At 38.6% G+C, this 16581-nt stretch overlaps 1 protein-coding gene across 6 annotated transcripts in view; it reads right to left on the reverse strand.

Moving 5' to 3' along the window:
* PHIP (PHIP subunit of CUL4-Ring ligase complex) overlaps positions 1–16581 on the reverse strand; it is a 68290-nt gene that overhangs the window by 21068 nt on the left and 30641 nt on the right. For 5 of the 6 annotated variants that reach the window (XM_081187323.1, XM_081187320.1, XM_081187324.1 and 2 more), the window contains 10 exons: positions 12626–12754; positions 12040–12265; positions 11585–11710; positions 10366–10549; positions 9424–9547; positions 8443–8583; positions 7872–7948; positions 5930–6161; positions 3218–3337; positions 99–206 (listed from right to left, as the gene is read on the reverse strand). In XM_081187323.1, coding sequence (XP_081043449.1) covers positions 99–206; positions 3218–3337; positions 5930–6161; positions 7872–7948; positions 8443–8583; positions 9424–9547; positions 10366–10549; positions 11585–11710; positions 12040–12265; positions 12626–12754 — 1467 coding nt within the window. The remainder of the gene's footprint in view (positions 1–98; positions 207–3217; positions 3338–5929; positions 6162–7871; positions 7949–8442; positions 8584–9423; positions 9548–10365; positions 10550–11584; positions 11711–12039; positions 12266–12625; positions 12755–16581) is intronic. The other variant, XM_081187322.1, reaches the window with a different exon arrangement.

The following is a 16581-nucleotide window of genomic DNA, read 5'->3' on the forward strand; positions in this document are numbered from 1 at the left end:
TACGTATGCCTACAAAGTAATAAATCCTTCTGAGTTTAGGGGAGTTACTCCAAGATAAACACATACAGAACTTAAAGGGGGAAACAGAAGAGACATACCCGTAGTTCCATCTTATGCCATGGCTGTTTCTTCGGATTAATGCTATATATTTTGTTCTTCTTTGCCATTAAAACATACGCTTCATGGCCTTGTCGGAAATAATATACCTTAAGAATAGAAGAGAGACTTTTTTATTTAAAAAAAAATGCCACCTTACTTGATGTGTGAAAAAGTTGGCGATTCAAAAACATTAAATGTCTAGAGATATTTTTCTTGAAATTCTCTTCTTTTTAAAACTTGGAAGTCCATTTACCCAGCCGCATAACATATACTTAAATATCAGAGGACATGCAATTTGTCATTTCTACTTCCTGACCAGTGGCCACCTCTTCCCTTACCTCATTTTCACTGTTCCAGTCATGTCCTCTGCTACAATTACGTTTCTACTCCCGCTAGCCTTTTCCTTTTTAAACACAACAGCCAGACAGCATTCCATGGCTACTGAGCATGCTCCTCTATCGCTGGGGGTTTTGATGGTGAGGGTCCTTTAAAATTCTCCCCCCTATATGATTCTTTGCACTTCTGCAGACGTAGGAATTCCTCCAAGCCTGTTGCTACTTCTGCAGGAATGGTGCTGTTTTAACTATCTAAGCCACTGTACTCACACCAGAATATAAGACACAGAGAACAAGCATGGCTCTGCAACAAAGTGTTATAGCATGGCAAATTCTGTTAAGGGTTCCAGCTACTGCATTCTACTCTCTCCCCTCTCCTCATTTTTATTCCACAACATTCACACAGAATTCCATGGGCACTAAATATACTGCTCTTATTGTGCTGCTTTTGTTTTTACCATCCATGGGGTGTGTGGGGTAGACAACTGGCGCCCAATCCTGGCAACAATAAAAGCTCAAAGTTTTTCATAAATGTCCAGAGGCAGCCCTCTTCCATCCCTGAGGACATTTAAAATAAGCTTTTCAGTGTGAACCATAAATAGCCTGTGTAAACAATGGGACAGTGAAATGATTCTCTCTACCTTTTTCATATATGTGTTTTTTCCTTCTATCCTCACCTGCTCTCAGCAAGCACCTGTAAGGTTTTTATACATTTATGAAATGTGTACATTTTGGGTTCTACTTAGCTTACAATAGCAAAATAGTCATGCTATGCGTTTCTCATTATTGTGCATAATATGAAACCAGTGAAGTGGCTAATAAGGCTCGCAGCTATATTTAAAAGCAAAATTCAACACTAATAATCAGTTTAAACATTTTGAAGCTTTTTAATACACCACAGTGCAAGTTTATAACATTCAGTTAAAAAAAAAAAGGTAAGAACCCCAGGACAGTTAAAGGCGACTATGGGGTGCAGCGCTCATCTCACTTCAGGCCAAGGAGCCGGCGTTTGTCCAGACAGCTTTCCAGGTCATGTAGCCAGCATGACTACACCACTTCTGGCACAACAGGACACCGTGACGTGCCAGAGCACACAGAAACACCATTTCCCTTCCTGCCACAGCAGTACCTATTTATCTACTCGCACTGGTATGTTTTCAATCTGCTAGGTTGGCAGAAGCTGGGACAGAGCAACAATCTCCATCATGTGAATTCAAACCGCTAACCTTCGGACAGGCAAGCCCAAGAGGCTTAGTGGCTTAGACCATAGCATTACCCGCTCCTATTTTTTAACATTAGAATAAGATAACACCTGGAATTTTATTTATTACATCCATTTTTCATCTAAGGAACTCAAGGTGGCATACAGGGCTCTTTGTCTCCCCATCTTATCCCAACAACCACCTGATGGGGAAGTATGCAGCAGGCCTAAGGTCACCCAGCAAACTTCACAGCTGAGTGGAAATTTTGAACCTTTCTCTCCCAAATCCTACTCTGACACTCTAACCATTGTAGCACTTGAGCTCTCCTAAACAAAACAGTTTTCCAGTTTCAGAGCAAAAGGGCTGATTCAGTTTATGGTGTGATGCTGAAACACCATGCCCTCTTGCCATGGCTACAGGCCCACTGGAATCCACACACCAGCAAAACTTTGGGGGGAAACCTAAGCTCAGATATGCCTGCCAGAATTACGATCTTCCATAAATATGGTCCCTACAATCAACAAGCACACCACACCTATATTTTCTTCTGGCTGACCCAGTTTTTTAGGCTGAAAATTGTTGGAGAATCAAGGACTAGACAATCCTGTAAGGTAGAATGTTTTCTCCCACACCATGTTTTCCCTTCTCTGCCAAGAATCTATTGTACACAGTAACAAGTCTTACTAACTTTATAGAGAGCAGATCAGTCTAATTTCTTATCCTGAAGACCCTATTATACTGGGTGTAAATCTAAGGGTTGTTGGATGCCCCTCCCTTACGCCACCAGAGAAAAATGTTTCTGTAATAGAAGCAATAATGAACTGAGTAAATTTGCTTTAGGTATCTGACATTTGGCACTATATATAGATGGTGTGAGCTAGTTGAATTTATCAATAACTCTACCCAACCAAAATTTATGCACTATAACAAAAGAGGGGTTATTGGCAACTCTAATGATGGCTCCCATAAAAGCAGCTCTCAAAAAGCTCTGCCCCAGCAGCCTGCCAAGGGAGAAGAAATAAGGGAGGGGGGAAATGTTCTCTTAACTCTGCACACCTCACCACTGCAATGATTTGCAAGGTTCACACATTTTGTGGACTGAAGAGTATACAGTGGTGCCTCGCAAGACGAAATTAATCCGTTCCGCGAGTCTCTTCGTCTTGCGGTTTTTTCGTCTTGCGAAGCACAGCTATTAGCAGCTTAGCGGCTTTAAGAAAAAGGAAACAAACTCGCAAGAACTCGCAAAACTCTTTCGTCTTGCGCGTTTTTCGTCTTGCGAGGCATTCGTCTTGCGAGGTACCACTGTACAGGCCTAAGAGACAAGCATCTCATATATAGTTTTTCCTTCTCTATGAATTGCAATGCATTCCTCTTATACTGTTTGCACCCCGGTGTCTGAATCACTCAACAGTGACAAGTAGAGATAACTGGTATTTTTAAAACAAGCACCACTGTTCTGGGTTATTCCAGTGTTCTGCTTTGTTTTTGTTTTAATTACTCTGAAAATAGACTAATACAATAAAACAAGAATACATAGACAGAGCACAGAATAAAGGGAGAAAAAGAATTTTTTAAACGTACCTCATCTCCCATTTGTGGTACAAATGGGCATCGGCGAGGAACAAGGTCTGTGATCCACACAGAAGGCAGCCATTCTTCCAATGTCAAGCCATTTTCTGCCAACACTCCCACAGCCAACCTCTAAAAGAACCCCCCCCCCAATAAATCTGAATTAATTTTTAATTAATTTTTATTTAAAAAACAACAACTGTATTTGAGGCAACATTAGAAGTCTAAAGAATTACTGAAAAATATATTTAATTTGAAATATTTTGGTTAGCCATCCTGGGGGGAAAAACGAAATAGGAGAATGTTTGTAACAGGAGCAAACCTGACACACCCCTTGTCTACATAGGACTCCCACCACGGGCCCTGCTTCTTATGCTAGACTGTGATAGAACTCTGAAAATGAAAGAGTGTGTATTTACTAGCACATCCGTTCCTGTGTGTGCATGGAGGGTATATATTGCCTGGACCATGGGAAGGCACAAGTGGGTGGGTGCTTTGTGGGAAGCCTACTGTAAGGCAACTCAACCACTTCCGCTATACCTCAATTTGCAGTTCATTTGCTTCATCCCATTGATCCACTGGTTGCCACTAAGAATCGACCCAGACACTATCTGCATAATTTAGCTCTGTTGCAAGATTCAGTTCTCATTATGATTCTAAGCATAGTGGAACCCTGGGAGCTAACTTTTTTCGATGAGTGGATATATAGAAAGGTGCAGAGATGAAGAAACAGCTCTCTGTAATGCAGAGAGAATCTTCTTATTGCATACAAAATTGTTATTTACAGAATCTGTATTTTCTAACTATCCGGTTTGAAATAAATTCAATTGTGTGGTTTGGGAAACCACCCAAAATGTTTTTCATTAATTTAAAAAATGTCCAAATGCAATGCTGCTCTAACTACACTGTTCTCTCTCACGCTATGCAGCCATTAACAGCAACTACGGTCTGGAAAGGATTCCAGGAGGGAGAGGGAGAGGGGGAAAGGGAAAGCTTATGTTAAGTGGCTGATCCTTTTCCAGCTCAGCTGCTTGTTTATTTGTTTTAAGTACATGGTTTTCAATGTGTCCATTCTTTTTCCTTAATGTTTGGAGTTGCTTTGAGGAATACAGTTGGGAAGTAGAAAGCAAGTCTATTAGAATATAAACACACAGTATCAAAATCGTCTATAAGCTTGAATTTACCTTGGTTGTGCTCATATCCACATTATTAAAATAAAGCCTAATTGAGGTCTTCAAAGTAAATTTTCAAAAGATAGTCACCATCTTCACATCCTTACTGCAGAGTATGATTTTTACCAACTGCTATTTTTTAATGGTGGGTCCCCACAATTTTAATGAAAAGAATTAGTGAAGCCATGAAGATTGAAGCAGTGGGACCAGTAAATGGAGATTAGATACATTGCAAGTTGTCTCCTATCTGATATATAGACCAACCCTGCAATTCAGTCTCTTGTTTGGAAATCGGAAGCTTCTGCTTTAAATTAAGCACAATTTAGCCTTCATCCAAACTCAGTTGTGGTTAATCTTAACTATACTGTAGTTAGTGAAAACAAGCCAGCTTTATAAATCAATTTGGTTCATTTCCACTAATCATACCTAAGACTAACTGCCATTTGTCCTGGTTTGGATGTCATGAGAAGCTACAGTTAGCCTGGATAGCTCAGTTGGTTAGAGCATGGTGCTGATAATGTCAAGGTTGCAAGTCTGATTCCCATATGGGAGAGCTACATATTCCTGCATTGCAGGGGGTTGGACTGAGGCTTGGGCAAATAACATTAAATCATATGAGTAATTTTCGGTTAGAAAATAGATATAAATATTCTACACACAAACACACCATAGTTTAGCATTATATGTGAAACAGGTTAGGATTTTGCCATTCAAGGGATGGCAGTCCCCCCCCCCCACAGGTACTCAGGATCCTGTACAATCAACCAACAAGTAGGCAACTGCTGCAGAAAAACATTGGCTCGGATCCAAACATACATCTATGAACAGAACAGAATTTACTTTCACAGAACAGAGCTTTCCTGCCTCCCCATTCCCTTTATGCATTCTGCTACTTCAGAAATCTGCTCTGGGATTGGGAGGCCCTAATGAACAGTGTGGGATATGGTACAGAGGGCTACAAATAGAGAAGGGCTTTTACAGAAATGTCCTTCTTTCTTACAGGAACAGAGGAGCAACTTGAGATCCAAAACAATATCTGGAAAAGCCCTACAAAGTAGTAGAAAACACAGAAGAAATACAGGAATACAACCAGGGTTGTTGTTCCAAGTCCCCAAACAGCTTTTATGTGGCTGTCCTCTATGACAATGGATTAACATAAAAGCATTCCACAGGTGAATGATATTTTTTTTAAAAAAAGGTGCATTCAAAATGCACAAGGAGGACAGGTACCATCACTACATTTAATCTGAATGAAAGTCACACTGCATGAGAACAAAACCACTCTACTAATGGGTTGGATCAAAGAGATTCTCTTCTGTTGATTCCTTTCCTGTGTATTTAACACATGCAAGACTTCAAAACTCTTGCAAAGTAAAAAAAGAAAGTAGCACTTTCAAGTTCAGAAACATGTAAGTACATTAATGTAGTGTGGTGGGTGCCTTAAAATTATAACTGCCATTCATAGGGATCGATATTGACAACAATTAAAGAAACATTACTGCTAATCAGAATAATGTTTATATTAGCTAATATTCTACTACTATAATACAACCTTTTGCTTTCTCTCTTTGGGTTTCCTTTTCTTTGGTGATGTTGGACCATCTTTGTATTCAGTATCTTTTTTTCTTTCCTTTCTGATTTGCTTTTGCCTCTGTTTTTCAGGACCTTCCTCATCTTCTGAGCTGCTTTCTGCTTTCTTAGTCTTAATTTTAGGAACTTTCTTTGGTGGTTGCAGATTAATTCCAGCATCTGCTGTCCAGTCTGAATAATCACTAGAACAGTCACTAGAAGAAATAACAAACCAATAATAAATTTACACAAGTTTAACACACACAAAAATAACTTTCCAGCCAGGACTTAAAATCTAGAGAGCTACACTGGCTCCCAGTATGTTTCTGAGCACAATTCAAAGTGTTGGTGCTGACCTTTAAAGCCCTAAATGGCTTCAGCCCAGTATACCTGAAGGAGCATCTCCACCCCATTGTTCTGCCCGGACACTGAGGTCCAGCGCCGAGGGCCTTCTGGTGGTTGCCTTGCTGCGAGAAGCCAAGTTACAGGGAACCAGGCAGAGGGCCTTCTCGGTAGTGGCACCCACCCTGTGGAACGCCCTTCCACCAAATGTCAAAGAGAACAACACCAACCAGACTTTTAGAAGACATCTGAAGGCAGCCCTGTTTAGGGAAGCTTTTAATGTTTAACAGACCACTGTATTTTAATATTTTGTCGGAAGCCGCTCAGAGTGGCTGGGGAAACCCTGCCAGATGGGCGGGGTATAAATAATGATGATGATGATGCTAAGAAGATTTAAGTGTTTCCTACCCCACCTTTACTAGAACTAGAATTGATTGACTCTACATGCGTTTCCTGAATGGATCGCTAAAGGATGAACATAATCCTAAGCATAAAAACAGGTATACAAGAGTAGAATGTATTTTTAAAATAAAAACTACCAAATTATGAAACTTTCCTTAAATATTCCAATTAACATATATTTAATCTTATTTCCAATATAGCGGTTATCTTTGGTTCCCAAATACAACTATAAGCTTGAAAAAATAGATTATTGCTACTTATAGTTAACATTTACTGTACTTAAAGTAACATTTCTAATGTTTTAAAATTTCCTGTTTTCTAGTTTATACTAGCCAGGTTCAGGTTACCATTCTGTGTAATACATGAAATCAGTCACTTGCAAAACTGCAGAACTACTTTTCCAATCTCCTTAAATATACTTCTGCTATTAAACATTTAAGAATAATTGTCCTACTGAATGCCTCAAAAAATAGGCCCATGAAGTACTGTTTTTAATCACTGTTACACTTCCTCTTCTGTTATTTAAATGATTTCTTACATTTTGTGCATTAGCTCAACAATGCTTTGCCTTTATCTAGCGACCCAAGTATACAGACTTTGCAAAAATATCAGTACAGAATACTTTTTTGACAAATTTCCAGTTCCTTCATTTACTTAAACTAAAGTTATCCTCTAGACCAAAATATATTTATGCATGTTTCTTCAATGTCTATCTTAAACTATTCAAGCTACAGGAAACCCATTCTCAGTGTTCAAGTTTTGCTTTAGCTTAGACAGGAAAATCTTATAGACTATAGCTGGGACCTACAAATACATGAACTATATATGCAAGGGATATAGGACTGCTACCCTAGAGCATCTTACTACCTTGAGAGTGGGTTTCAAAGTATGGAAGAGACTGGTGCTTAAAAGGGGATGATGAAAATCCCCTGTGCATGTACAGCAGCTTGGATCCCAGCCTAAGTATTTTATTTTCTTCTTTGTCTCTTTCTTTTCTTTTCTCTTTCTTTCTTTCTTTTGCATTCCATAACTGTTTGTTAATCCATCTTTTCTTAATCTCATTGTTTTTATTTTTTTCCCTTTTTAAATTTCTTTCTTTCCTTATGCTATATATATATAGAGAGAGAGAGTGTACACGTGCATTTAACAACCTTTATGGACCTTTATATTCAGTCTCTTACCTAGAACTGCCATCACTGTGCCATGCTTTCCTCTCGTCTTCAGATGTTCCTCCACTTGCAACAACTACTTCTCCCTCCTAAAAGCAAGGGAATATAATGTTTGTTTATAACTAGTAATACATACTAGAATATAATATCTATCCACATAATACAAACATCATATTATATATATATATGTGTGTGTGTGTGTGTGTGTGTCCCCAATAATATTTCTTCTAAGAACTATTAGTTGGGTTTGGTCTAGACTTGTCCCCTGTGAGCAAAGGGCTCCTTCTGTTCACAAAGGCAGAATCAGCTTCCAGCAGAGGTCCCTTTCTTGTAGATCCCTCTCCAATTTTCATCTACTGCTCCCTGCACTCCCCCACCCACATGCTGTTTCCTGGAAGAGGGGCCTGGCTGCCGGGCATGATGAACAGGAGCCCTCTACACTGCAGCACTGCCTTGCTAAAGCAAGTATGTCAGTTTTGATGCATGCAACTTAAATGTCACACAAAAATGTTGACCCACCACCAACCTAAACCTGAATGAATGCTACTGTCACTGTCCCATAAAATATAATTCAGTGTCTTACTTCAGAGGAACTGCTTCCTTTTTCCGCATCTTCATTCGGCCTGGCAGTTTCTTCCAGTGCATATCTAGTACGGTAGTTATGTTGGTTGGCCTGTTGCTTTTTTGAATCACCAACATCTAACAGATGATCATGAGAAGGATTCTAGGAAGACACAAAATGGCCATTACAAGAAGATACACAAGAAGTCACTGTTCCCAAATTCTTTTTGATGAACGATCTTAACATGTAGATTGAATTTTTGAACAGATTTAACTTTATATGGTTTTTATGATATAGAAGATCGGGATGAAGCAACTGCAACATTTTATCCAAGTATACAAAAGTAGAGTTGTGCTTGGAGCAACTGATCCAGCTCACATACTGCTACAACATCCTAGGGTATGTTGAGTTTTTCAACTTTAAAATTAAAAAAAATGAGAGGTACTATAAAGTGGTAACAAGACTTGGGAATTCAAAAATATTTTTGTTAAATTAATATAATATAGTTTTGCTTGGTAAGTAAAATGTGTGTAGAATTGCACAGAAATCAGTAAAAATAATTTCCAAGTATTTGTAGTTATATTATATATTAATATTATTTAGCATTCACATTTAGTTTACATTTTCAGAAAGTAAAATTAAAATTATTTGGTTTTCCAAAAGCAATTTATGTGCTTCTTCATAAAAAAAAACCCAGATTTGAATTGCTCACACCCAAAAGCATATTTTAAAGACCCGCCCCCTCATAGAAGAAATTTGCAAAAAAAAATCACCCCTAAAAAGCCATGCCCTACTATCCCATATACCCTCAGCTTTCCCGAAGATCTGCCTTGCTATGGTTGAAATCCTGTTCTACCTTATATCAGACTTCTATCCCAATTATATTTGAGTCTACCCAGCAATAATTCCTACTGATTGCAATAAGGCTTAGTTGCAAGTAATTCTGTTTAGGGCTGCACCTTTCATGAGGGACTGCATTAGAGACAATGGTTCACTGCTTACCTTAGGTAAAGATGGTATTTTATTCTCTCTAGGAACATGAGGGATAATGTGTTTTCTTTTCTCTTCTGACCTGTATAACTTGATTTCTTCTTCTCCCTTTGCTGTTCTCCATTCCTCCTGCCTACTACAAAAGAGAAATTTAGATACTAATGTGCACGTATTTTACAGTATAATTCTACATGCAGTAGAATTACAAGGTCCATGCCAATTCCTGGAGAAGAGGCCATGTGCCCACACACTTCAATATGTTCCATGTTTGACAACGTAGGACTCCAAAGTATATATGCCAACATAAATCAACAACTCCTTCTGCAGTTTTAAAATAGCATACCAAAAATTTTAATCCCCTCAAAGGGTGAAAAAGATGATAGATCTGTACACACATTTATTCATATTCACAAAACTGAATAATTTTGTAATGAACATTTTAGAGTCCTAAAATGTTAAGTCCAAGGAATGCACACCCACTTCTGGCTCACAGAATTAACCCACATTTTAAATGTGGTGATTTTTTTCCTGTGTCATAAAGATGAACTTTTAACAGTACCATAGAATATCTCTTTCTGCAAATTGAATAGATACAGTAAAAGATAAAGAATGATTAATTCAAGGCTAGATGTTCAGGACCCTAATGGTGCAGATTCTCCCGAACCAACATGGGTGATAATTTTTTGTTTGTTTTAAAGGTGACCACTAAGGGCATAATAGATATACTCCAGGCACAGCAAGTGAAAGAAGAGATTCTGTATCTGCAGCCATTCCTCCAATAATAAATTTGAGAACACTGCTTGTTATATGGACTTAAAGAAAAGCAAAAGCATCCTGTGAAGACTGATACCAGTTTGGGGCTTTTAAATGAAATATGTACAAATAACTTCCAAGGTTAATTGCAAGCCTAGCTATTCAAACTTAGCAACTTGATACCAAGATACTTGAATTTACCTAGCTACTCCTGTTGACAGCTCTGGTACCACAACCCTTCGACTCCATGCCACTAGGTCTCTCTCAGTAGCTATCTCACTTCTTGGTGCATTACTATGCATCTGCCGCACTCCTTCAATCTGTCCACTGCGTCTTAACCCCACATTTGGTGGTGAATGTACCTCAGAGGTAGAGTTTACAGAGCCTTTGAAATGAAAAACAATATTTTCAGAGACAGTTCTGAGGGAATCTGATGCATAAAATTAATGGCTTAGAACCTAATTCCTGTGAACAAACTCACTCACAGCATGTTACTGCTGGCAGAAAGGGGGATTTTCACAATTTCCCCATCTCCCCACAGGCCAGCTCAAAAGTTGGCGACAGAGATTTGGGAACCCCCCCCCCCCCGGCAGAACAGTGTGAAAAGTGGCACTGAAAGCCATAGAGGGTATCAGGAAAAAACACCTTCCCAGCTCCAAGAGCCTTTGCTGAAACTGAACCCCTTCCACAGAAAGAGTATTTGTTCTGTTCACAGAAATACAACTCAGGATTCCAGGCAAGACAATTACATGTAGATTAAAAATACAATTTCTAAATATAGTTAGGTAGCTTGGCAATATAAATTAACCACCCTTATAAAGCACTACTGTAAGTCCACTATATTCAACTATTTTAGGCTGTAAACTGTAAAATGGGTGCCACTATTGCCTTCTTCAGGTGTTACAATGATTGAAGTGAACACATGGAGGGAGCCAGCAGAAATTAGCACCCTACTTCTACTGCCCCCTTTAGAGGGTGAAAATCTGAAGCAGGGAACCTCCTTGTACAAGGAGGCTCCCCACACAATGCAAATTCTTATTTTCCAGGGATCTAAAATGAATGGGGAACCTTCGTGAGCAGAAGGCTCCCTGCTTCAAACAGTCACCCTTTGCAAGGTGGAGTGTAACCGAAATGGCAACACGGCATGAGACTTGAGTGCTCATCCCTACTACCCTCCTCATGAGTTCACTCCACTCCTTATTTTAATGTCTGAAGACAGCTTATGTAACTCCCTTAAGCTTTCCTGCTAGTTGCAATTTGATGAAGTTCCTTGGTTTAAAAACAAATACATTTTATTACTAGAAAATGATGAGAGACATTATTATTGTGCTCAAGTGCCCCCTTTCCATAAATGCGATATACTGAATGGAGGCAAGTCAGATCCTGCTTATTTGGCTATTTAAATAAGGAGTTATTTTACCCCGGCCAACTCTGTTAGTGTTGCTAGTTCCAGCCTCTCCTGATTGCCTTTGATCTTGCTCTTGTTGAAGTCTCTGTATCATGCTGTCCAAGGGGCTAACTTGCTGACTCAAAACCTGGTTCAGTCCTATGAAAAGCAGAATTTGAATTTAGTTCTTCAGCTGATCCATAATTTCTCAATGTATTAGAAGTATTGGAATATTAGAAAGTGATTCCCCTTTGCATTAAAGGTAGTTGGAGGTTATGAACGTGACATTGCCCCTTTATTAGTGATCATTAAGAGAGCATAAATAATGCTGGAAAATAATTAACATTATCTCATTGTTTTTCCCATATGCACATCACTCTGTGAATTTAGTCTGGTAACAGTGCTAAGACATCTTCCTTGGAAATCCTGTTGAATACTGCATACCCAAATAAAACTTCAAAGGCCCATGTCGTTGAAGTTGTTGATACCTGAAGAAGTTACCCCCATCTGGGGAATAAGTTGCTCCTCTCTACAGTTTTCACGTCCTGGAACTAATCTCTGGTATCTTGATGGATGAGGGTTACCGTCAACATCAACTAAAAATGGTGGAGGCATGAGGTGTGGTGCTTGTTGTGTCTGTTCATCCAATACAAAGTTGTTGGCATCACGGATGAGAGGCCGATAATCACTGTGAAAGAACATCTGATCTGCTATCTGTAAATAAATCAAATTTTAATTTATAGACAAAACTAGTATTTCATTGTTATTTGCAGCTCTTTCCTATTATTATTTTAAGAGTCAACTTCAGAAGAGCCATAAAGCACTAGCAAGCTACAGAAACACTTGTGTTCCAGATACTCCTGCATTTATGTAGCTTTTCCGATTTCCTATTTAAATAGCTTTTCCTATTTGTACCTAAATAGGAAAAGCTATTTAAATAGGAAATAGGAAAAGCTACATAAATGCAGGAGTATCTGGATATAAACCAGAGTCAGTTTGGATGGCCATGGTAAATTATAGATCCTGTACAAAAGCTACAACTGAAACAAATTTAAGCTGTTTTCTGCACGATACCTTGTCATATTTGCTACTGGAGCCAAATCCAAAGATCAGAAGATGACCGTGAGAGTCTGTACAGGCAAAATGCTGGCCATCAGGAGAACACTTGCAGTCAAACACTGCCCCATGTCCTTGTCCTTCAATCTAAAATACAACAACACACAATATCAACAAACTTCTAACCAAAATTGTCATTTTATTTTCAAACACATGACAAACCTATTTTTAAAAGGAAATATGCTGTTAGATGAAAATTACATTCAGCGTGGTTTATTTTTTTATATCACTTGTAAGCAAAGTCCGATATACCATTCATTAAACAATACTACATTTCCTGCCTTCTGACATTTTAAGAAAAAATATAAGGTTACTCAATTAAGTTTACACTGTCTTTCATATAGTTATTCTTAAGGAGGATATACATTTTCCTCCACTATATTTTCAATAAAGACAAAGCTGTAATCCTAATATTCTATTGCTAGGAAGCAAGTCTCATTTGAAGATACTTCTAAGTAAACATGTTTAGGATCAGGCTATTACTGTAACTATCATTAAAAGCTGCAATAAAAATTAGTTTACAACATGGGAACAAAAGTATGTGACAGGTGCCCTTTGGTCTCATTTCATGACTAAGTGCTAAATTAGTTCTTGGCCCTTCTTGCAAACCACAATGAATTCTGTTTATTTAAAGCACTTGCCCAATTGTTGCCACTGCAATAAGGATATTTGAACTAGTTGCTTTTTACTTTCAACCTGAACACTGTATTTGATTGATTGCAACTCATATAAAGAACTGCAAATATTTTTAAAAAGAATTTACCTGATACTCATTTTCAGGTTTTCCACTTCCATTAATCCAGAACAAATGGGTTTTTGTTTTTCCCTGAAACCTGTCAACCAAGCACAGGTGACCAATCACCACTCTGAACTTTCATGCCCTATGTTCTCTACCAATATTCCCAGTTGCAAAATACTTTCAGTGGCACTTAAGCACAAAACACTTTCACCTAACCATGGCAAGGCAAGTGAGGAAATGGGGTTCCCTTCCACAAATAAGAGCTAGCTGAACCTTGCATTCTCTGAAGAAAGAGAATGATACTTTCATGCCCTATGTTCTCTACCAATATTCCCAGTTGCAAAATAATTTCAGTGGCACTTAAGCGCAAAACACTTTCACCTAACCATGGCAAGGCAAGCGAGGAAATGGGGTTCCCTTCCACAAATAAGAGCTAGCTGAACCTTGCATTCTCTGAAGAAAGAGAATGATATTTTCATGCCCTATGTTCTCTACCAATATTCCCAGTTGCAAAATAATTTCAGTGGCACTTAAGCGCAAAACACTTTCACCTAACCATGGCAAGGCAAGCGAGGAAATGGGGTTCCCTTCCACAAATAAGAGCTAGCTGAACCTTGCATTCTCTGAAGAAAGAGAATGATTAATAGTCCTATTTCTCATCGAGAAAATAAGGTACAGAGGTTGTCTTGATTAGTGTATACAGCATAGCGGGCCCAGAGATTATGGTGTAACTCCATGCTCTTCAAAATTCTAGATGTGCTTCAGAATCAGTAAACAAGAAGTCATAGCAATAAACATATTACCTGGCAGTAAATTCCATTTAGTTCAAATAGAATTTACTTCCAAACAACAGGACCAAAGAGATGGAGAAAAGCATTTACTATTCTATCCTAAAAAGAGTCAAAGAAGGGGTTGTTGAATAGGATAAGCAACCTTTATTAAAGATAGCTACATAAATTTTGTATCAACTCAAGCTCTCTAATGGCACAATTTTTAGTCTTTGATATCAAAGGGAAAGGAGGTTGGACCCTTTGTATCATGGGAAGAGAGGAAGTTCCACAGCACAAGCTCAAAAATGCATTTGTGCTAACAATGCCTGTGATGGATACAGCCTTGTCTCTCACGTCAGTTGCTATTCAAATGTTCAGTGCTATAAGACTTACAAGTTTGTCTACGAATCTGTTAAACAGAATTAGTTTACGTAGAAAAGTCATCTGACTACCAGTTTAGTAGTTTTTCTTAACACAACATTCAGAGCCTGATCCTATACATGTTTACTTGAAAGAAAGTCCTGATTTCAACAGGATCTAATCCTCAATAAGGGGAATCTAATTAATAGTGCAGGCTTAGGGTTGGAAAAGTGGCAGATGCTGAAAAGGTGTGCTGGAAGTACTGAACAGCAGTAGAGATGTGAAATACTTAATTTTAAAATTAAGACTAGATTTTCAACAACCTGGATAGTCGTCTGCTACACTTAACAGCAAAATGGTGTGTGATAACCACCACTACTAAAAGAAGCACCCTAAAAGAGCACGAGGCAACTCATTGGTTTGCACTGGCTCAGTTTTATCTATTCTTTTATACAACACTATCTTCAGCAAGAGACAACAACTGAAAAATGCAAGGGATTTACTGAATGAGCATGAGATGTGGAATAATCACGAGTATCACAAACCTTAATCTCTGCTTGATTTACAGTTTACAAGAACCCATTTGCTCTGAATTAGTAGATAGTATCATACTATCCAAAGAGAGTCTAGGCAAAAAGAATTCAATTATAACATTTCAATAAATCTCAAGTGGTCTTTTAAAGTTGGATTTCACCATAGAGTTTAGAAATGAGCAATATTAGTATGTGAAGGATTCCCCTTAATTGTCATGTTCAAAGCAGCAGCTGTATACAAATAATGTTCCTGTTACAAGGGATAAAGGAAGTGGTCCCAATTCCTTCATACAGCAATTTTATAAATAGCTATTGGCAAAGAATAACTGTTCCAGGCAACTGGACCACAGCCACATTCAGATGATCATACTTCTGTTAAATAAACGAAGATATCAACAACCCCTTTGTCAGTGTACACAGCCCCTTCATGCGAGCCATAATTAAACCAGGAAATACCAAAACAATAATTGCTTCTTGCTTTGTCTGAACTGGGAAACTATGACTACCAGTTTCAGAACAACCCAGGATCTTAAGCCATGTTCTGAATTAGATTTATGATCCTGGTTTGTTCCAAAGCTGGTAACCACCATTTCCCAGTTTGCACAGAATAGAAAACTATGTTTAGTGTCTGTTTTGCATTTAGGCACAGCAAGAAGGGAAGAGCACGTGAGCATGGCCAAAAGGCTCATTTGTATCTTGGTCCATTGAGCAGGTAAGCATCTTAGTGAGCTTCTTTGTTCATCTGGTACAGTCGTACCTTGGTTTTCGAACAGCTTAGTTCTCAAACATTTTGGCTCCTGAACGCCGCAAACCTAGAAATGACTGTTCAGGTTTGCGAACTATTTTTGGAAGCCTAACGTCCGTGGCTTCCAATTGGCTGCAAGAGCTTCCTGCAGCCAATCAGAAGCCGTGCTTTAGAAGTCGAACCGACTTCCGGAACAGATTCCGTTCGACTTCCAAGGTACGACTGTATATACCTTCTTGGTATGACTGAATGCAATGAATGACATGAGACCAACTCATTTCAACATGCTATCTTGTACACTACATTTCCATTTGCAAGATTGGCCAGAGGCCCAGTTTACTTGATGATATCAGGAAAATAAGCTGTGGCTCCCTCCTCTTTGCACTCCTCACTTCCAATATCATAGCAAATGTTTCCTGTTACACCTCAACTCAGAAACACTGGTTTAATTTCTGCTTAATGATCTAGTTATAGCACCATGTCACCCACATCAATCTGCACATTTGTGCTGTTACATGCGATCATCACCAGCCCCTAAACCTCTATGAACTCCACCAGGGGATACTGCTCTTCATTCTCTTTCTATAAAATAAATTTAATCTAATCTTTCAAGTCGTGTTCAAGGTGTTCCTAAATTACTTACGTTTGCCCAAACCTGATCCAACTATGGACCAGATTTGGACAGACTAGTGATGGGCTGACACAACATCATCAAACAATCCTGACTGAAAAAATTCCTCAAGTGATGAATAGGTGTTCCAGTTGAG

Source organism: Podarcis bocagei (genome assembly GCF_964188305.1).
Source record: "Podarcis bocagei genome assembly, chromosome: 3".
NCBI classification, from domain to species: domain Eukaryota; kingdom Metazoa; phylum Chordata; class Lepidosauria; order Squamata; family Lacertidae; genus Podarcis; species Podarcis bocagei.